The sequence below is a fragment of the Ochotona princeps genome, chromosome 4 (assembly GCF_030435755.1).
Source record: "Ochotona princeps isolate mOchPri1 chromosome 4, mOchPri1.hap1, whole genome shotgun sequence".
NCBI lineage: Eukaryota > Metazoa > Chordata > Mammalia > Lagomorpha > Ochotonidae > Ochotona > Ochotona princeps.
This window is the reverse complement of record NC_080835.1, coordinates 57,348,937-57,371,886: the sequence shown is the minus strand read 5'-3', so window position 1 is coordinate 57,371,886 and position 22,950 is coordinate 57,348,937. Positions and strand designations below refer to the sequence as shown.

Here is a 22,950-nt window from a genome sequence, read left to right as displayed (position 1 = left end):
TGACACAATAGCCTAGTGGCTACAGTCCTTGCCTTGCATGCACTGGGATCCCATATGGGTGCCAGTTCACGTCTCAGCTGCTCTACTTCCCATCCTGCTCCCTGATGTGACTTGGGAAAGTAGTCGAAGACAGACCAAAACCTTGAGATCCTACACACATGTGGGAGACCAGAAGAAGCTCCTGCGCCTGGCTTCAGATTGGCTCAGCTCTGGCCATTGTGGCCATTTGGGAGTGACCCAGCGAACAAAAGATCTTTCTCTCTGTATTTCTTTCTCTCTGTAAATCTGCCTTTCCAATAAAAGTAAAATAAAGTAAATCTTTAAAAATCTTAAAAAATATAATGATATCACTTATCAATAGAAAGATCCTTGGTTATAATCAATAGAAGGAAACTGTCATTAAATTTCTTTGATTATAAGTGATGGGCTAATGAGGAAAAAAAGGCATGGCAATTAAATGCAGTATATAATCTGGGGTTGGATTGTGAATTGGAAAGGAAAGTTGCTGTAAAGAAAATTATTGGGACAATTAGCATAACATGAGAAATAGGCTTTATTTGATACAATAGTTCATCTTAGATTTTCTGAATTTGATCGCAATATTTGAAAGAATCTCCTAGGATCCAGTAATGTATCACAGCAAGATAAGTTGTCAGTTTCAGTCCCAACTACTCTGCTTCTGATCCAGTTTCCTGCTAACATGCCTAAAAAGGTAGCAGAGGATGAATCAAATATTTGTGCTCCTGCCACCCTTGTGGGACACCAGGATGGAACTGCTGACTCCCAGCTTCAGTCCAGCTCAGTCCTGGTTGTTGTAGCACTTGAAGCATGAACCAGCAGATGAAATCTTAGCTTGCTGCACCACCACGGCTGCCCACCATTTATCTGTTTATCCTTTGGCTGCCTATGCTTTTAGGGGCAAATTCAGAAAGTCCTTGCTGAAACCAGCATCCAGAAGCATTTCCCCTGCGTTTGGCTTAGGAGCACATTGCACTAAAATAGGAAAAAGCATCCCCCATGGCTCCTCTTAGTTGTACAGTTTCAGATCCTCACTCTATCTTGAGCTGTTTTTGTTGTTCTTGTTGGGGTAATCTGTCTTCATCCTCCTACGTATGGATATCCAGTTTTCTCAGCACCATTAGCTGAAGAGACTATCTTTTCCCCATTGTGTGTTCTTGGCAACTTTACCAAAAATAAATTGACTCTAAACACGTGGATTTACTTCTGGGCTCTCGATTCTGTTCCATTGGGCATTTATCCTTTTAAAGGGTTACAAAAACAGATTTAAACTTAAGAAACACAAAGAAGATTATGCCTAAACTAGTTACTGTCTGGTTCTTTGCAGAATAAGTGTACATGCCTCCATTCTAGATACTCCATCAAATTTAAGTTCGTTTATTTGCTTTTATTTGCAAGAATACTTCACACAGTATTCTAGATACACTTTTTCCTACAATGTCGTTTTAGGAAATACATAATATCTCCTTGTCACACTTTCAGTGCTTAAGATCTCACCTGATCTATTCCTTATAAAATTTTCTGTCAATATGTATTTTAATGATTATCACTCATAACTATTGTACAATGTTTCACTAAAACTTACAAAATGATTTTCCATTTTCATTATACTTTTTGCATTAGTTGGAATTAACTATTTGGTTACCTCAAGACAGAGTTCCAGAAAGGCAAACAAGTGCTTATTTCTTTGTTGTTTACTGATTTGAAGACTAATGAAGTCATGTCCTAATAATCCCTTTAGTGGCCCACAAGTATTTTAAGTTTTTAAAAAATATTTGCTTTTTTATTGCATTTCATTTTATGACATCGTTTCATAGGCTCTGAGGTGCCTGCAACCCCTCCCCGTACCCTCCCTCCATGGTGGATTACTCCACCTTGCTGCAGTATTACAGTTCAAATCCAGTCATGCTTCTTACATTGTAAGCATGTATCATGCATAGAGTCCAGCATCTTATTGTCCAGATCAATTCAACAGTTTCTTGGGGAGGCCCTCTCTGGTCTAAAACCAGAGCTGGCAGAATAGCGTTCTGACCTATTAAAAGCCATGACATAACATCAACAACAGTTTACAACATCATGGAGTTAACTGACATTGTATTGAGTGACTGATATTTTAGAAAATGCAAGTTCTTGACCACATCCTGTGGCTACTTCACTGACATTTCGTTTTTAGTTTATATACAATCGGCTTCTATCCACCTTAAAATGGCTATAGGATACTATTCAGCTGTCTCGTGTCTATTTTCATTTTTGTATTTAGCAGTTTATTGTATTGAAGCATAATTTTTACTGAACTTGGCAGATTTTAGGATAGTCCAAACTGGCTTATAACTTTTAAAAAGGCATATGTCAACAGTTGAAGCACAGAACAGTTTTAGGAGGGGTGTGCAGAGAAATCTTCAATACCCTAGTGAGGAGTAACTTATTTTCGTGTCCTACCTAATAAGATGTATGTGAGTCCCCTCCGACAGTTTCCTGTCTGGTTCTAAGCTTTCCTTGTTGTTCTCTTTCTATCTATTCTAATTTTGTTGTTGTTGTTGTTGTAAAATATTTGCTTTTTAGGTGTATAATATTTATGATTTCTTAGAGGCTTATGTGTTTGAAGTTTACAAAGTGCATGTATTTTAAAATTTTATTTGGGTACGGCAAGCTAATCTGCCCTTTATAGCACTTGTTTCCCATATGAGCACTGATGCTAGCCCCAGCTGCTCTACTTTCAATCCAGCTCCCTAATAATGGCCTGGGAAAGCAGTGAAGAATGGACTGAGACCCTGGGCTACCCTTCAAGGTGGGCCTTTGGCCCAGTGTGATGGATGTGTCCCATCCTGGCGTGTGTAGGTTCAAGTCCTGCCTTTAGATCCTCAGTCCAGCTTTCTGCTGTGCAGACTCTGGGAGGCACCAGGAAATGGCTCAAATAGTTGCATCCTTGTCACCAGTGTAGGCCTAGATTGAGATTCAGGCTTCCAGCTTGGCCGTGGTGCAAATAAATAAATATTATTGACTTTTTTTTAAAGATTTGTTTATTTTTTATTACGAAGTCAGATACGTAGAGAGGAGGAGAGACAGAGAGGAAGATCTTCCATCCGATGATTCACTCCCCAAGTGAGCGCAACGGCCGGTGCTGCGCCAGTCCGAAGCCAGGAGCCAGGAACTTCCTCCAGGTCTCCCACGCGGGTGCAGGATCCCAAAGCATTGGGCCGTCCTCGACTGCTTTCCCGGGCCACAAGCAGGGAGCTGGATGGGAAGTGGAGCTGCCAGGATTAGAACTGGCACCCATATGGGATCCTGGCATGTTCAAGGAGAGGACTTTAGCCGCTAGGCCACGGTGCCAAGCCCCAATATATTATTTACTTTTAAAATTTACTCGAAATCTGGGTTGCACAGAGAGCGGGGGGAGAGAGAGAGAATCAATCTCCTAATCTGCTAGCTCATTCCCCCAACAACCACAATGGCCGGAGCTGAGCCATTTCCTGGTGCCCACCTTCTTGAAGTCCAATTTTAAGCACAAGCCCTCTACTGCCAACAGTGAATGTGCTCACACTTTCAGAATAGACTGTAGCGAAACTGGATTTTAAGGGAATAGCCTTACATATTTTTCAGCTGTATATTAATTTCATTGATTCTCAAAGAATGAGAGGGAAAATGATTATATTACCTAATGACATGTATCTGAGTGTAACTTTTCCAGGAAAAGTCTCAAAGAATTCATATTCCTCTCTCCCTTGCATACCTTTTCCACCACCATGAGCTAATATGATTAATGAGACTGTATCTTCCTGAGACTAGGTGGAGAAAAACAGTGAGGACTGCATGAAGGCAGATTTTTATTGCTATAGTTCAGAAAGCCAAACTTTATTTTAAAGCTAAACTTTAGTTTAGCTCATGGCTCTGAAGGTTCCCAGACCAAGATCAGGAGTGCCCTGTTGGTTGAACCTTTAGTTCTTGTTATTAGAGTTTCAAGGACACACAAGATATCAAGTAGCAAAAATTAGGGAGCTGAAGGTCTGACTATGTCTACACCACCTTATAAACTACTACAATTTAATCATGTGGGCTTAACCCTCATGACCTAATCCAGTTTAATCACTTCCCAAAGTCTTGAGCTATCACTGTCCTAACCGGTAAGTTTTTACCCTCTTAATACAATTACTTTCTGATCTTGGGATTAAACTTTTTATATGAATTTGTGGGCCAAATAATTCAAACCCTAGTAAGGACCCATGTTCCTCCACTAAAGTGGAAGTGAGATGCATTTTAACCAATGCATAGGTTATCTATTGCTGCTTACACATGACACTATCTATAAATATTTTGGGGGTGTTTGGAATGTCTTGGCTCAGAGACTCTTAGTGATTCTCAGGAGCTTGCAGAAAAGGTATCACTTGGTACCTTAGTCATCAGAAGGCTTTACTGGAGCAAGAGGACCCACTTCTGTGCTCACTCACATGTGTGGCAAAGCAGTGCTGACTGCCAACAGGATGCCCCACTCTGTGAACATCGTCACAGGGCTTTGTGGGGTGTCATTAAGACATAAAGATATGGGACCTGGGCCTGGCACCATGGCCTAGCGGCTGAAGTCCTCACCTTGCAAGCACTGGTATCCCATCTTGGTGCTTGTACCTGTCCCGGCAGCCCCAGTTCCCATCCTAGCTCCCTGCCTGTGGTCTGGGAAAGCAGTCGAGGACGGCCCAAAGCCTTGGAATCCTGCACCCGCGTGGGAGACCCAGAAGAGCTCCTGGCTCCTGGCTTCAGATGGGCTCAGTTCCAGCCGTTGTAGTCACTTGGGGAGTGAATCATTCATTGCATGGAAGATCTTTCTCTCTGTCTCTCCTCATATACATATATACACACACACACACACACACACACACACACACACACACACACACACACACATATATATATGACTGCAATAAAAATAAATAAATCTTTTTTTAAAAGATTTATTCATTTTTATTGGAAAGCCGGATATACAGAGAGGAGGAGAGACAGAGAGGAAGATCTTCCATCTGATGATTCACTCCCCAAGTGAGCTGCAATGGGCTGGTGCTGCGCCGATCCGAAGCCAGGAGCCAGGAACCAGGAAGTGGAGCGGCCGTGATTAGAACTGGCATCCATATGGGATCCCGGGGCATTCAAGGCAAGGACTTTAGCCACTAAGCCACGCTGCCGGGCCCAAATAAATCTTTTTTAAAAAGAGATATGGGCACTGCCATCCCCCAGAGCAAACAATCCAAGAGAGGAAAGTGGAAGAGATGATGTGTTTTATGACTTGCTCTCAGAACTCACGTATCAACGCATCAACTGTAAGCTTAACTACATGATCTGATCCTGTGTGATGGATACTACCACAGAAGCCCACATGAGGGTGTGGAAGCCCAGAGGCAAGAATCACTGTAGCCACCTTGCAGCTGACACAACCAGTGAAATAACAAAAATGAGTGCCAAGTCAATGATTCTTACATATGCATGTATGCATATACACACATCAATCATATTCTTATTTTTATTATGCTAGAGTAAGGGATGCTAAATTGCTTAACTTGAAACATTGAAAATAAAAATTCTGCATTTTTTATTTGCTGCTGTACATGATTCTTCAAAAAACTTGAAAAATGAAGTATAGATCATTTTTTAGCAACAGTCACATTATCAATGAATCTTCCTTATTACTGTTCATAGGAATTGGTGGGCCCCAAGGAATTTCTGCTAGAGGAATAAATCTGTTAAAGGAAACATCCAGGTCCCTGAATTCTTAGACATTACTGTTTGATCACTTGGTCTTCCGGTTCCAATATCCCTTTCACAAGTCTCTTATGCAAAACAAGTTGAACCAAGTAATAGAATTACTAAAAAAAAATTTCCTACTCAACAACTCAAGGCAAAGGATCATCTTCTTTTTGTGTTTTTGAAGTGCTCCAGTGAGAGTGATTAGTTTTAGGCCGGGGTGGGTACTGATGGCTGCACAGTTCAATGTTGAGAAAACCTCCTTACAGGTTCTTTGTCACAGAGCAGAATCTACTCAGCTTCAGAATTCACAGGGTTTTAGGCAGAACATGGTCCTCTCCAGAGACATCCTTCATCTTTTCAGCATGTAGAGAGAGTTGACCCTGTATGATGGAAGGGTGTGAGGGGCTGATGCTCCCCTAAGAGCAGCAGGGAATTTCCTTAAGTCAGCCTTCCCCACATTGTACAGAAAATACTCTTGCACAAAGCAAGGGGAAAAGGAGTGGTCCATCCAAGGGGCAGGCAAGCAGAGGGGACTAGACTGCACAGAATTTTACAAAGCAGTAATGAAACTAACCAAAGGTCTGTCTGATTTTTATTTGTAGTTGTAAACTGAAATTATGTTGGGGATAAAGTACCATTCCCTTTAAAAAGAAATCTGAACTTTTGAGAAGCTCACTATTTCTGAAATACTTTTACTTCAGGTATAATAAATATCTTTGGCAACCCTCCTTCCCCCATAATCAGCCTTTTCAGTCTCACATCATCCATGGAAAATGCTGCAAAGTGTGGGAATGACAATAAAATGACTTTTTCACACCACATGGGCTGTGCAGTTTGGAACTATAAGCCCTGAAGGAGTCGGTCTTCACCTTTGGAGCTCTGTGCAATCCAAAACAAGATATGACTGTACATGGAGTGGTTTGGGTTTTCAGGGTGCAATGTGTGATGTGTCTTTGCTGAGGCATATGGTGTTCTGGTGTGAAGTTTTACAGGTTAATCATACCCCAAAATATTTTTGAACCACTCACAGCACAACTCCAAGCTTTAAGACAGTTCCTTGAAAATCACCACATAGAAACTGTGAAGGCCATTCACCATTCAACAACAAAAACAAACAAGGAGTTAGACATTGACATAGAAAAAAAAAAGAATCCACTTTCAAAGAACGCCACAATAGGTGATAAAATATGCTGATCTTAAGTCATAAAAAGAAATATGAAGGCAATGTTTGAGTGCCCTAATAACCCTTTCTTCAAAAAATAGAAACGATTTGAAGGATCAAATAATGTCAAGGTTTTCTATCATTCAGTAGTCATCTTCTCACAATTTAACATTGGTCCAATCCTGAAAGGCTTATAACAGCCAGGGCTGGACCAGACGGAAGCCAAGAGCTGAGGATCTAACCCAAGTCTTGCGTGTGGGTGGCAGACACTCAAATACAAACACAATGGCCATCTGCTGCTTCCGAGGATGTGAATTGGCAGGACACGGGATCAGAAGTGGTGCTGGGACTCGAACCCGGCACTCGAGTGAGATAAAGTTATCCCAGGAAGTATCTGAAACTGTTCCAACCAATTCCCCTTATCTGCATGATTCAAGCCAAAGTTACAATACACTATAATACACTGATTTAACTCTTGTATCATTCCTAATTTAAGTACATACACATGTACAAAAAATCACATAAAAATATTCATAGCAGTGTTACTCTTAAGAGTTCCAAACTAAATAATCCAAATGATTACCAAAAAAATCAGGTAAGTTGCCTTATGATCATCAAATATTTGAATTAAAAATGAATAAACTATAGTTACAGGCAATGACTTCTAAAGGTACTTCAAGCAGCTCATGGAGAGGTGGGCATTTGGCATAGTAGCGAAACCAACGCTCCATATCACTATAACTGCCAGTTTCGCTTTCAATTTCAACTTCTGGACAATGGGCACCCTTGAAGGCAGCATGTGATGGCTCAACTTCTTTTTTTTTTTAATTTTGAATAGAATTTATTGAATGTTCATAGTTCTTCATTCCATTTATTTTCATCAGTTTGTCTTGCATTTTCAGAGTCTATATTCTCAGACATCAGCTAACCTGAGTTATTTGAAGGACAAGTAGAATATTCATTAAAAAGTGTGGCTTGGAACATTTGCTGAAGTCCTTTGCACTATATATTCTTGATAATTTCTGGTATTTGGGATTCTCTAATAAGAAATACATGAATTGCCCTGAGAATGAATTGCATAATTTTGTTTTCTGGGCCTGATGTATTTATTCATTTAATTAGATCTCATGATTACTTTAGATAAAATATAGCATTATCAATTTCATAGGTAAATAACCGAAGGGAATTAAAATACTGCAACATGGATGTTGCTATGTGAGCTGAACATGTGCATTTTAAACATAGCTATACATATTCATTTGTAAACATGTTTAGGTGATATTTTCACATTCAATTCCTAGGTCATAAAAGTCTCTTCCCTATAACACATAAATGGCTCAACTTCTTGGCTCCCTGGGACTCATGTGGGAGATCCAGATGGAAGCCCAGGCTCCTGGCTCTAACCTGGCCCAGTCTCAGACATCGTGACCATTTGAGAAGTAAGCCAGTGGATGGAAGACCCTTTTCTCTCTCTCTGCTGCTTTCAACTACATAATTTTAAAAGTTTGTAGAACTAAAATTAAAAATGTGCTTATTTTGGAGCAAAAAGCTTTTAGATTTGTGAGTAGTTTTAAAAAATAACATATTTTACAGAAGGTTTTTGAAGATCCTCTTATATGTATGGGTTTCAAAAAATGTTCCGCATTCAAATAAAATTTTCTTTCTATCATTTTTATCAACTTTTAAAAACATCCTCATAATCGACTCAAAAATAATATTGAGGGCCTGGTGCAATGGCTCAATGGCTAAATCTTCACCTTGCAAACGCTGGGAGCCCATATGGGCGCTGGTTCGTGTCCTGGCTGCTCCACTTCCCATCCAGCTCCCTGCTTGTGTCCTGGGAAATCAATGGAGGATGGTCCAAAGCCTTGGGACCTGCACCTGTGTGGGAAGAAGCTCCTGGCTTTGGATTGACTTAGCTCTGGCTGTTGAGGGCATTTGGAAGCTTTCTGTCCTTCTGTCTGTAAATCTGCCTTTCCAATAAAAATAAGTAAACCTTTAAAAGGAGAAAAATGTCTAGTGACCCTAGTTAAAGCGCTATTGGCGTTTGCAGGGGCTATTGAGTCGCATCAGGGATTAAGAGTGCAAGGCACAGCCACACACCTATCAAATCACCTGGTGGAGTAATGAACAAGACAAGTTGGTGTAGCTTTAAGAAAAACATTTTTGATCTGGCCCTCAACAGAATTATGTAAAAACAGTGATTCCTGAGATTGCCTTCTGCAGGAAGTCGACTCTGACATCCCAAATGAAGATGTGTCAGGCATCTGTTGCCCTCTGATGCAGCTGGCTATGCAGGTACCACGCTGCTCCGACTCGAGCGGCACCTGCGTCTAACTCCTCCTCCGCGCTGGGCATGTACCCAAGAATGACTGATACCCTCAGGCCAGTCCATCACCCAAGCGTTTCCTGAAGCTTAGATTATTTCTTGCCTGTCAACGTCTCTGCTGTCCGTGGAAACCTTCGAAATGAGGACGGTAAGAACACCACCCAGCCTGCGCCGCCGAGCTGCTTCGGAACCAGGTCGGGCCTTAGCCCCGCCCCAGCCCCGCCCCAGGCCCCGCCCAGGCCCGCCCCAAGGCCCCGCCCCGGCCCGCCCCAAGGCCCCGCCCCTTCCTTTGCCCCGCCTCCTGCGTCCCGACCCGGGCCCGCTACTCGGGCTCGGGGACGCCAGTGCGCATGCTGTCTTTCAGCCACCCTTCCCTCCCACCGTAGCGTGATGACGTGTGCGGAGGTGGCGCGTGGACGCAGAGGCGGGGCAGGCGTGCTGCGCGTGTTGGGGGCGAGGGTTTAGAATTAGTGCGGGACTGGGCAACGCTGTGCGGCGTGCTGCGTGCGCTGGCTCGGGCCGCTCCCTGTGCCGCCCTGTGGGGAAGAGGGAAGCGGAAGAGCTGTTCTGCGGGGTTCGAGCTGGAGACTCCGGAGCGCCTGAAGGCGGGGTAGCGGCGGCCGAGAGGGGAGCACCCCGCAGCGGGCACGGCCGGCGATGCTTGCGGCCCCGTGCCTGCTCCGAACCCTGCGCTGCCTCTGCTCCTCCGCTCCCCGCCCGAGGGGCAAGGCTCGGGGCAAGCTGAGCGTGCGGGACGCCCTCAGGGCCCAGCCCCGGAGTGGGGAGCGCGTTAAAGTCCAGGTGGGTGTACGGGAACGTTCTTAGGGACTTGTGCGACGCATCCACGTCCAGCTTTGCTTTGCCCTGTCCGGGTGAGATAAGGATTAGGACATGTGGCCATGGCGTGGGCTCGCCCTTCCCGTGGGTCCCCTGAACGCTCCGATTGCTGTGCAGTGTTGGAACTTTGCTTTCGTGACACGAGAGCATGACCTGCAGACGCGTAGACGACCAAGCCCGTTTTCCCTGTCCTTACCCGTCCTTGAGTCCAGAAACCCGGTCTTGCCTGCTTGGGACTCGGACATGACAGTTGGACTTAAACTGTACCTTCAGTTAAGCTTTCAGCCCCCTACGTGCCTCAGGTGGGGCTTTGCGTGTTTTGTGCTTAATGAATTAGGAGAATATGTGTAAGTATTTCTATATAAGATTTGTTTTTGAAAGAGTTAGAGGGGCAGGTCTTTAATTCCCTGGTTCACTCCCTAGCTGTCTGCAAGGTCTGTTTCCAGCTGAATTCACAAGCTCCATTGGGGCCTCCCACACGGGTGGTAGGGAGACAAACATTTAATCATCTTCAGCTGATTTCTCAGACCATGAGCTGGGAGCTGGATCCGAAGTGGAGCAGCTGGGACACGACCTGGTGCCTCTGTGGGATGCTGGCGCTGCTGGTGGAGGATTAGCGTGCTGCACCACCATGCTGACCTCAAGACCCAGGATTTTCTACTCACATACTTTTGAATTCAAATTTAGACTGCCTGCGCCAAGCAGGGAGACATTCCACAAGTTCTTAATGTCTGTGAAGCGCAGTTTCCTCACTTGTGAAGCGGCAGTCCTGATAATTCCTCTGGGTATCCTGAGAAGTAAATGAGATAATATACGAAGGTTGCAAAAATGTATGCTAAGTGGTTCATGCTCAATACCTGATGATATTGGTGGCTGTTCTTTCATTGAGTAACAGTGTACCTGTCAGTGTGCTCCACAGCCACTGAAGTGCTTTCCACCTTAAAGCCTTACGGAGACGCAGATAAGTGGGAGTGGCACTTAGGAATCTTGTCCAGCTTGGTGGTGAATTCCTCACTTGGGTTACGCATCTTAGACGCTTCATAATTGCTCAGAATCTGCTAGAAGATTTTTATTCCTTCTGTGTTAATTAGGTTGACATTGGGTGTATCTCAGAAAGCTGTTTTTGGTATTACTGTCCTGCTTGAAGACATCTCTTGCAGTGGCATGTATCTTTTAAATAAAGACAGGGAATTTAGGTGTGGCTTAATATGGGTTCAAACGGTGCTGGGTTTTCTTTAGTTTTTCAGTTGAGAGGTAGAGTGCATATGTCAGCTGCTGTACCCTCCAAGTGCCTGCAGTGGCCGGTGACCGAAGCCAGGACTCAGTAGCTCAGCGTCTCACATGTGGGTGCAGAGCCCTGATCCCTTGGGCTGCCGGCGCCATGGCCCAGGGTCTGCGCTGCTCGGAGGCGGGGCTTAGGGTTGGAGCTGGTTGTTGCCCCCAGGCGCTTTGACAGGGGATGCGGGTGTCCTAGCAGTATCTTAATGTCTAGGAGAAATGCCGACTCTTTGAGAAGGTTTCTGAGACCTTTTCTGATTTTTGGCTTTTTGGTGGTGTGTCTAGTCTTACCGTGTCGTCTCCTTGCGAATTTGACAAAAGAAGGAAAGGGTGCCAAGATGCATGCACTGTTACTTGTACCTGGAGGGAAAGGTTGGGAAAGTGCTGGAATAGCCAGTACTGAAGAGGTTGGTGGTGGTGTATGTGATGTCCGTTCAAGATGGTGAGCTTCATAAACCAAGGTGGAATGTCAGAGTGTGTATCTACTGTGGTAAGAGTCACGTAAAACTAGGCATGCATGTGGACGAACCAAAAGGCAGTTGAGTTACTGAGGACAGGACTGTGAGTAGTGTAACAAGTTGACGTTAAAAGTATTTCTCTTCCTCAGGGGTGGATTCGTTCAGTCCGAGCCCAAAAGGAAGTCTTGTTTCTGCATTTAAACGATGGGTCGTCTTTGGAAAGCCTTCAAGTTGTTGCAGATGCAAGTTTTGACAGTAGGTGAGTAGAACAAGAAAAGGTCTTGATTTGTGTTCATCTTCGGTGCTTCCCACTTCCCTAATCTAGTGTGCATGTTTCCCCATGGGAGGACCCTTGAATCTGCTTTTCCTTTGACGTTGAGAACAAGAATCAAGATCCTGCAAGTGGGACTGGCAGCCTGTACTGGAGGGCGGTGATTTGAGACCCAGAAGCTCTTGCTTCCAATCCAGCTTCCTGCTGCTGTGCCTGGAAGAGCAGCACAAGGGGCCTAAGTGCTTCCACTCGCGGGAGGCTGGGGTGCCGTCTGGCGCCTGGCCCAGCCTAAGCTGTAACAGCCATTTGGGGAGTGAGCTCTTTCTGTGTTACTCTGCCTTTCGAGTGAATGCATAAATAGTTTGTGAAGAACTCCTTCAGAGATGGGCTTCTCCTTTATCTAACACCTTCTAATCTTTGTTTCCATCTTCCTTGGTCTTGCAACTTTCCAAACTATTTTGTTCTTTGTCTTCTAATCTTTTAAAGTTATTTTTAGAATCTTCTGATCCGTTCTCAGACGCGTTATCCGTTGTGCCACTGGCCCCATCTTAAGTTTTTTTTAGGGCCCGGCGGCATGGCCTAGCGGCTAAAGTCCTTGCCTTGAACATGCTGGGATCCCATATGGGTGCCGGTTCTAATCCCGGCAGCTCCATTTCCCATCCAGCTCCCTGCTTGTGGCCTGGGAAAGCAGTTGAGGACGGCCCAAAGCTTTGGGACCCTGCATCCATGTGGGAGACCTGGAGGAAGTTCCTGGCTCCTGGCTCCGGATTGGCACAGCACCGGCCGTTGCACTCACTAAGGGAGTGAATCATCGGACGGAAGATCTTCCTCTCTGTCTCTCCTCCTCTCTATATATCTGACTTTGTAATAAAAATAAATAAATCTTTAAAAAAAAGTTTTTTTAAAAAAATTTATTTGAAAGAGAAACAGATCTTTTACTTCCTGTCACAGCCACAGCTGAGTCAGGCCAGAAGCAGGAGTCAGGAACTTCCTCCAGGTCTGCCAAGTGGGTGGCAGAAGCCCAAATACTTGGGCCATTTGCTGCTGCTTTTCTCTATTAGTAGGGAGTTGGAACAGAGGCAGAGCAGCCAGAACTTGAACTGGCACCTCTGTGGGATGCTGCATTACAGTAGCAGCTTCACCGCTGCACCACAGCACTGGCCCTGCCTTCTAGCTCTCATGCGTGTTTCTAGCCTGTTTCTCATTTGCCTTCTGCAGTTCAGTTTAGGCATCTTTTGATGTTCCCGTCTGTTGACAGCCTCAGATGCCCTTACTCTGGGTTTCCAGAGCATCCTGTGCCCCCTGCTGCCATCCAGTGTATCACACTGGCTGGTGATCAGATATACTGTTACTGGGCTCCTCCTGCTAGAGCTTAGTTTCTGGAGATTAAGAATGGTATCTCATTTATTTTGTGTTCAGAGCCTGTTACACAGTGCTAATTCAGTAACCAGTATGTGGAAAAAGCTTTCGTTATCTCCATCAGGTTTTAAAACGAATGCCATATATATGTTGGGATATAAGCTCTGAGACACAGCATCTAATTGTGGTTTATTAGAACAAGAGTATCCGAGCGTTGTTGGAGTTAAATGCTTTGCACATATTGAATGCATTTGTGGCTCTTCAACTGCTTGATCAGCTGGGGAGAACAATAAGAACTTCTGCTAGTACAGTAGTCATCTTTTTTAAAAGTTTGTGATTTTTTTCTGATTACTAAGTGTCAGCATAGCAGTCACATAGATAGATCTAATTGTGTCTCAATTTTAGAGGTTTTGGAGGATGAGTGCCTACCTGAATGAGGTATTCTCAAGAAGCCGCAGGGTAAAATTCATGTACAAGGATGTTGAGCATGTTTTAAGTTGGGACTTCTCAAAATACCCCATCAGGTTTGTTGAAAGTACACCTGTTTGATGTAATAATGACCAATCCTATTTGTAAAAGTTACATAAGAATAAATTTAAAATGAAATAATGAATTAAATGTAGTAAGGAAGAAGAACTGGGTGGGGGGGTCTTGGCACATTTACTTTGACAAGTTATGTTACTGTGGTGCAATGTGATATTTTAGAAAAATTTAGAAAAGTTGGTAAGAAATGTTAGATATCGAGCAGATATGTGATCATTTGGTCTCAGCTTCTTGCTAGATGATTGTTGAGTGAGCATGGGTGACTTTCTGTAGTTGTCCTATAGTTACTTGGTGCATGAATTTGGACTAGGACCTACACTTATAGAATAGAAAGTTTATGTGTGTTCAGCTACCTTTTTCAAAAACTCTTTTATATAAAGTATACATTGCAAAAAGAGTACAGAGAATTCTTGTTTGTATGTTTGTATGTTACCGAAGAGAATTGGCATTGGTTTTACTAATGAAATTACAAACCTTTCATTTAACCAGTTTTTACATGTAGCCTACAATCTTTTGTAAAGTTTCTTGGCCAACTTACTTTTTGATAAGGATTATAGTTATGACCTCTTAATTGGAAATACTTGCACACAAATTCGTAACTCCTTTGCTTCCATTTTAAAGCTTATGGAATTCATTTTTATAACTTTGGTATATAATAGGGCATCCACAGATTTTGAATTGTGTTGAGCCATGTAAGGGTAAAATCTTCTGTCAGTAAGTATTTTAATATTCCAATAGTGTGACTTGTATTAAAATGAGTATTTCTTATATACTGTCTTGTTTATTATCTTGTAGAGATTTGGCTTTTGGGAGTTCTGTGGAAGTCCACGGACAGCTGGTAAAAAGTCCAGCTAGAAAGCAAAATGTGGAAATGAAGGCAGAGCACATTGAAGTTATTGGAAATTGTGACGCCAAGGTATGCTTTGTGACACTTTCGTGGGGTTGTTTTGGCTAACGTTAGCAGTAGGATTCTGTTTTAAGTGAGGCTTTGGGGAAGATGGCACTTGGATGTGTTTCACTTGTGTCTTCACTGGTAAGTAGGAGCAATTCTTCATGTAGATGGCTTAGTTTAATGAGTGAGAGCCAAGTTTTAATTTGTTATTCTCTAAAACATGTCACAGTTGAAACTCACCAAGTTTGTAAGTATTCTGCATCAATCACAATGGCAGAATTCCCTGTTTCCTCTGCCACAGTAGAACGACATGGAAGGGGAAAGGAAGATGGAGGCACAACACCAATGGAAATCGGGACGTACAGTAAGGACGGCCAATTTTTAACAATCATGGACTTTTCTAAAAACAAAATAGAACAAAGCAAAAATTGTTGCCTCCTCCATTCCTTTTGATTTTCAAAATATTTCATGATTCCTAATTTTTATGTCATTTTGAATTTCTTGCAAAATTAGTCAAAATGACATTTTTAAAGAGAACTTTCTTATTTCTTTGTTTCAAAAGAACTAAAAACTTAAAATGATGTGATTTCCCTATTTGATGTTATTTCCCTACTCCCTATTTTTTTAATACATAAGGACAATTGCAGCAAAAACAGAGAAGGCCAATAGCTAGAACATTAGATTCAGCTATGCCAGTAATCCACTTATAACCTTAAGCAAATCATTTGACCTGGTTAGGCCTCATTCTCTTTATCACTGTGGGTTCAAGAAATTAAGCTGAATCTTTGATTTTATTCCCTCTAACCTCTCTATCAGATTTTTAAGTCTGAAGCCTCTAACAAAAGAGCTTTGTGAAACCATGGATAAACAAGTCTTAACAGTAAAACTTCTTGTCTTTGTTCAGGCCAAGCAGTGGCTTCTGCAGCAGCACCACCAGCAGCATTTTCTGTGATAAATGGAAATGTGCTATACTTTGTGCTATGCAGTATTGCAGTCAATATGAGGCCTAACCACTTGCAACAAGGCCAGTGCCAGTAAAGAGCTCATCTTTTTCACACTTAATGTAATTTAATTCATATAAAACAGGCACAGGTGGCTGGTGCCTGCCATTACTGGATTATCAAGCCAAGGTCTTTTCTAGCTTTCCTTATGTGACTTAAATTGTACGTTCTAATTTCCATTGGTGTTGATGCCCTCATCTTCCTTTCCCCTTTCATGTCATTCTAATGTGGGAGAGGAAACGGTTAGGGAATTCTGAGTCCTACCATTGCCTGAGTTTCTGAGAATGTGGTCCCATTTTCACTTTAATTGTAGTGCTAATCCCTAAACAACAGCAAAAATAAATAATTAAAAAAGGAACGTGTTCATAGGCCTAAAAATAACAGACAAGACTGTAAGAAGCAAGCTGTTAATGCAGCTGTTTTTTAGCTTTTCTGTTACCTGTTTTTTTTTTATACCTTTTAAAATTAATTTGTTTTTGTTTGGAAGAATCTAGAAAGATGGAGAGAGATCTTCCATGTACTGGTTTCCTCCCCAAATGCTTACTGGAGCCAGATACCCCATTTGTGTCTCCCGTGCAGGTGAACGGAACACAAGTACTTGTGCCATCATCTGCTGCCTGCAGGGCGTGAATTAACAGGATGCTGGGTCAGAAAAAGAGGCCTGAATTCAGAGCAGGTGCTCCAGTATGGGATGTGTACATCCCACATGGCAACCTAGCCACTGCACCAAGCACCTGCCCCTGAAACTCATTTTTTGTCTGAAAGGACATGTGTGCCTTTTTAATTTTATTTTTAATTTGTGGACATGGTGGGAGGGTTTCCAACTGGAACCATCGTTTCCTTTAGAATTTTTGATAAATCTACAGTAGGTTAAGTGAGGACAAGCTGTTCACCTTTCCTCATTTTTGTACATACCAATAATCGTAGTAGTACCAAATGATTATGAAGTGTCATAGACTTTGCAAACACTTGGATGATTTCAAAATTGAACACTGGTATACAGTGTGAGGAAATATAATTTATCGGAGCAGGCGACACGGTGGTGAAGATGCTGCTTGGGACACCTGCATCCTGTGTTGGAGTGCCTGGGTTTTGAGCCTGGCTCCGTTTCCGTTTTAGGCCTCCTGCTAATAAAGCACACCTGGGGGCAGTGGGTGATGGTTCAAATACTTGGGTCCCTGCCACACACATGGAAGGCTTGGTTTGGGTTCTGGGATCCTGGGTTCAGCCTGGCCCAGCCCTGGCTATTGCAGGCCAGTTGGAGAGTAAACCAGTGTATGAAAAGTCTCTGTTGTTGTCTTTGTCTCCTTCTGTCTGGTTACCTTTCAAATAAACGTGAATTTTTAAAAGGAAGCAATCTGTAATATATATAATATTCTGAACTACTGAATGCTAAACAATAGACTCATTTACATAATTATGTTTTAACCTCTGTCTGTAACCAGTGGTTGGCAGATGAACCTAAGTAATATTAAGTAATTAATTAACAAATAGTAGAACTGGATTTAATTCCAATAATTCTAATCTCTCTGAATGCACTCCACCATTGTACTTAACTATAGAATAATGTGGGCTGTAGTCAAATAATATTGAAAAGTAAAGGAGGAAAATGTCTGTTTTATTCTAAACTGATTTTATAACACTTTTTTTTTAAGATTATTTATTTGAAAGGGGTGCTTGGAGGGGCTGGCGAATGTAGAGAGAGATGATCTATCCAGTGGTTCACTGCCCACATGGCTGCAGTAGCCAGGGCTGAGCTAGGCCAAAGCCAGGAGTCAGGACTCAGTTTCTCCCACATGGATGGCAAGGACTACAGTACTTCGGGCATCCTCTGCTGCCTTTGCAGACTCGGCAGCAGGAGCTGATTTGGAAGTGCAGCCAGGACTCCTTCAGAATAGGACAGTGGCATTGGCAAGCTGCTGCTGCTTAACCAGCTTCTCCATGATGCTGGCCACCATTATGGCGCCTTAGGACTAATTTGTTTTTCTCTATCTTGACAGGCTTTCCCTATCAAGTATAAAGAGAGGCATCCCCTGGAGTATTTGAGACAGTATCCTCACCTGAGGTGTAGGACGAATGTCCTGGGGTCTATATTGAGGATTCGCAGTGAAGCCACAGCTGCTATCCATTCTTTCTTTAAGGTAAGATGGGGTTCATCCATGTGAAGAAGCTGCAGTGTTTTCCAAGCACTTTTTACTGAAGTTGGCATTGCGTTAAGATGCCACCGGCATGCTTTACATGTATGAACGTGTGTGTGGAGGAGGGTGCTTCAGAAAGTGCTTGGAAGGCTAGGGTGAAGATAACGCTGCTTTCAAAGCAAACACTTGAGATTTTTGCTTAGTTCTTTCATAATGTATATTTTCCTTTAATTTATAAAGTACACATTTGAAGTATGTGCTCTGAAGAGTTGTGAGATGCAGGTACCTGTGGAACCTTCCCACAGTCAAACTAATGAGCATATCCATGACTCCGAAAGTTCCCAGGGACCCTTGTTTATCCACTCTCCATCCCCCTGTATTCCCACACATCCTGTCACTGCATTAGCGTGCGTTCTCTTCTAGCACATTGTATCAAATGAAGTAATTCATTATTTTATCTGGCAGCTCATGTTAAGATTATCCATGTGGTTAGATGGTTTTTTTTTCAGTATTGAATATTAGCTATAGGTTTACGTAGATGTTTTTATTGGTTCAAGAGTATCCCTCAATAGGAAAATCAAGATGGTGGAATAGGGTAAGGACACGTTTAAACAGATGAAGAAGTATTAGCCAGTATAAAGCAGAGAGGGCACATTCCAGGAAATAGGAGAGGGCAGAACAATAGCAGAGGGGTAGCCGGAGACTGACAGAGACAGGAAAGCAGCGGACACAAAGCAGGTGTGGGGTTGCAGTGAATGGCAGTCTGAACTCCACTGGCAGCTGGAACTCCACCAGAAACAAAGTGGGAAGGGATGTTACCGGGGACTCCAGAGGTATATCCAAAGAACTGCTCGTCCTGCTAGTCTGTTTGGTTTGACCAGGAGCAGAGACAGAGCAGCAGGTCCCAAATGGGCTGTGCAGGAACAGGGTGAATTTCATAGCCCAGTCTGCCTCCTAGACCTGAATTAGGCGCCATTTTGTTTAAGGAGGCAATGGCATGGGGCACAACTGCCTATGCACTGAGCTGAGAGTGGACTCATTTCTGACTCAGTGAACTGCAACAACATGACATCCTACAAGTTCCACCCAAGACCTGACTGCCAGCAGATCAGTAGCCCTCAGACCTGACTGCCAGCAGATCAAGAATTCTAGTAGTAGCACATCAGGTGCTGTTTCTTACAGTGTGGCAAAGAATTTAAGACTGCAGGGGACAACAGGGAGCTGTGCATGTGCAGAGCTTGGCGAGAACTCAGCTCATTGCATTGCACTGGTCCCACAGGAAACTAATACCGACTATGGCATTGTATGGGTCAAAATAGGTCTGTGTGGCCCTTAAACCTAATAGCCAACAGGTTCCGGCAAGATCAGTACACCAACAACCTAGCTATATAGGACACCTTGTGTCTCCCTAATCCTGGGACATGCTCCAACCGAAAGTTACAAAAAGATTGTATAGACAATGGTGCAGCCTCAGCACGGTATCACAGGAGGTGGGTAGTGGTGAGCCAGGAGCTGGGGTGATGGAGACCATGGTGGAAATCTAAGTTAAGAACCCAAACCTGGAACTCGCTGGGAGTGGCACAAGTGACTGCAAACAATGAGCTGTGTACCAACTACAATAAGTAAAATTGGGGCCCGGCGGCGTGGCCTAGCAGATAAAGTCCTCACCTTGAACGCGCACCGGGATCCCATATGGGCGCCGGTTCTAATCCCGGCAGCTCCACTTCCCATCCAGTTCCCTGCTTGTGGCCTGGGAAAGCAGTCGAGGACGGCCCAATGCATTGGGACACTGCACCCGCGTGGGAGACCTGGAGGAAGTTCCTGGTTCCTGGCTCCTGGCTCCGGATCGGCGCGCACCAGCCGTTGCACTCACTTGGGGCGTGAATCATCGGATGGAAGATCTTCCTCTCTGTCTCTCCTCCTCTCTGTATATCTGACTTTGTAATAAAAATAAATCTTAAAAAAAAAAATAAGTAAAATTGAACTGTAGATCTGTGGGTGACATAGCTTAGAAACCTGCCCCAAGGAGAAGAATCTGATAACCAGAAGTATAGTGACCAAGAGCAAAAGAAGAGACAGAGGCACAGTGAATATTACTGAAGACTCCCCTGCAAAGGAGCAAAACCCTATGCCAACTTCAGAATTCACTGAGGAAAACATTGAGAAAATGGGGGACACAGAATTCAAAACACTTATTATAAAACTTCTTATCAACAATGAGAAGTACGTAAAGCAGGCATTCAAGGAACTCAAGGAATATGTCGCACTGCAAATGAATCAAATGAAAGCTGATACATCAAATGAATATAGTGGATCAAATTAGAAGTACAGTGGAGAGTCTCCAAAACAGAGTGAAGGAGGCAGAAGAATCTCAGGATTAGAAGATAATTCCTGTCACCAGGGAGAAGCAAACAAAAAGCTGGAAGCAGAGCTGGATCAGGCCAAAAAAAGTGTTCAAGAATTGAAAGACACTATTGAGAGGCCAAATACAAGAGTTATGGGAGTTGCAGAAGGTGCAGAAAGAGAAGTGGGGTTTACAAATGTATTTAGTGAAATAATAAAGGAAAATTTCCCTAATCTAGAGAAAGAATTGGGAAACAACATCCAGGAGGGGCACAGACCTCCCAACAGGCCTGATCAAAAGAGATCTTCACCAAGACACATGATCATTAAGCTCTCTTCATTCGAACATAAGGAAAGATCCTTAAATGTGCACGTGAAAAAAATGAATTGACATATAAAGGAATGCCAGTTAAACTCACAGGAGACCTCTCACAGAAAACTCTACAGGCCAGAAGAGAATGGAGCAACATATCCCAGATTCTAAAAGAAAGAAATTTTCGGCCCTGGATAACATATCCAGAAAGCTTTCCTTTCTTTTTGAAAATGAAACAAAGTTCTTCCACAGTCAAGAAAAGTTAGAAGAGTATGCCTCTTCCAAACCTGCACTACAAATGACACTTCAAGATGTTCTCTTGACAGAGAAAAGGAATAGCGCCCACCAAAACCAAAGGCAAATGTGAAGAACATCCCAGAAAAATGGCAACAGAAGACTAAATCAATGAACAACCCATTACTAAAATGACAGGACCAAATTACTACCCATTCATTTTAACCCTGAATATAAATGCATAAACTCATCAATCAGACATCATAGATTAGTAGGCTGGATTAAAAAACAAAACCCATTTATTTGTTGCCTACAGGAGACACATTTCACCAAAAAAGATCAGTGGAAACTTTATCTCATGGATTTTGATTTTTGTTGTTGTTAGTTTCTTCTCTTCAAAACACTTTATTCTGATTAAATTCTTCACTGACTCATAGATCATACAATAGCATCATTCTCTTCAAGAAGGTTCTTGATTTTCTTTATTTCTTCAACAACACATTAGTCATTCAGTAGCATGTTTAACTTCATGGTGTTGTTAATTTCTGTTTTTTTCTGTTGTTGATTTTGTTTTGTGGCTTTTCATTTAAGGGGATGCATAATAACTGTGTAATGGAGGCTATCATATCCAGATGTGAGGATACAGTGCAATATGCATCTCTACTTCCAGACAAAGATGGATTCCCAATGAAACTCTTTACTATATGACAATAGGATGCTGGGCTCTCTGCCGTTTCCTATGCCCGCAGTGATGGACTTATGAAGAACTATACTGTAGTAATGATATAAGGGAACTCAGTGAGAGGGGAGGGAATTAGGGAAATCCCGGACCTGTGGAACTCTATCATAAAATAATAAAAAGAAGTAAAATTATATAAGAAAAATAGAATATCCCTCAATGCCCACTTTGCAGTGAGTTTTAAAACAGGAGTGGGTGGTGGGTTTTTTTTTTTCCAGGTTCTTTTTCTAGATCTTTTGAGATGACTTACAGCTTTTCTTTTTAACTGTGATAGTGTGCAAATTTAAATTGATCATATATGTTAGAGCAAACCTAAATCCCAAGGATACACCTCATGGTGTATTCTTTTCCTTGTTTTGTTGTATTCACTTTGCTGTAATTTTGATTGAAGTGTCTTGCTTGTACCTTCCTGATGGATATTCTTCCGTCATTTCCTTTTCTTGTCCAGTTGTGTTGCCGTTTTGTTGAAAATACCCCTCCTATTGCTTCTGAAAGAATTCCTGTAGAATTATTATTACTTAAATGTAGGGTGGGATTCAGTAGTGAATCTATTTGAATGTGCACTTAAATTTATTTTGGCTTGTGTATGTAAAGGGGGATTTTTTAAACTAGTTTCAACTGCTGTTGAAGGCACACAGCTGTATAGTTATATCTGTTCTTGAATAACTTTGGTAGTCTGGTTTTTTTAAAGGAAGATACTGATTTTTAGATTGTGTAATTTATTGCCATAAAGTTTACAGTATCATTATTCTAGTCTCTGTAGGATCTGTGGTAATTTGATCTGCTTCCTAATGCTGGTAATCTGTGTCTTTTTTTCTCCTGATCACTTAGGGTAGAGGTATATGAATTTCATTGATTTTTTTTAAGATTTATTTATTTTTAATGGAAAGTCATATACAGAGAGGAAGGAAGACAGGAAGCTGTCTCCCCTCCTCTCTGTATATCTGACTTTGTAATAAAAATAAATCTTTAAAAAAAATTAGATTTTCCATTTAATGCTTCACTCCCCAAGTAGCCGCATTGAGCAAAGCTGAGCTGATCTGAAGGCAGAAGCCAGGAGCCTCTTCAGGGTCTCCCACAAGGGTGCAGGGTCCCAAGGCTTTGAGCCATCCTTGACTGCTTTCCCAGGCCACAAGCAGGGAGCAGGATGGGAAGCGGGGTAGCCGGGATTAGAAACCGCGTTCCGTATGGGATCCCAGCACATATAACATGAGGACTTTAGCCACTAGACTACTGCGCCAGGCCCTGATCTTTATATTATTTACTTTGAAATCTACATTGTCTGAAAATATTGTAGCCACTACT

General features: G+C 42.6%; 1 protein-coding gene across 1 annotated transcript in view; it reads left to right on the top strand.

The window, feature by feature from the left end:
* The first annotated feature begins 9,727 nt into the window (after positions 1 to 9,727).
* Positions 9,728 to 22,950, top strand: part of NARS2 (asparaginyl-tRNA synthetase 2, mitochondrial) — a 129,983-nt gene continuing 116,760 nt past the window's right edge. The window contains exons 1-4 of the mRNA XM_058663658.1: positions 9,728 to 10,040; positions 11,962 to 12,071; positions 14,781 to 14,901; positions 17,879 to 18,019. Coding sequence (XP_058519641.1) covers positions 9,897 to 10,040; positions 11,962 to 12,071; positions 14,781 to 14,901; positions 17,879 to 18,019 — 516 coding nt within the window. The 5' untranslated portion in view covers positions 9,728 to 9,896. The remainder of the gene's footprint in view (positions 10,041 to 11,961; positions 12,072 to 14,780; positions 14,902 to 17,878; positions 18,020 to 22,950) is intronic.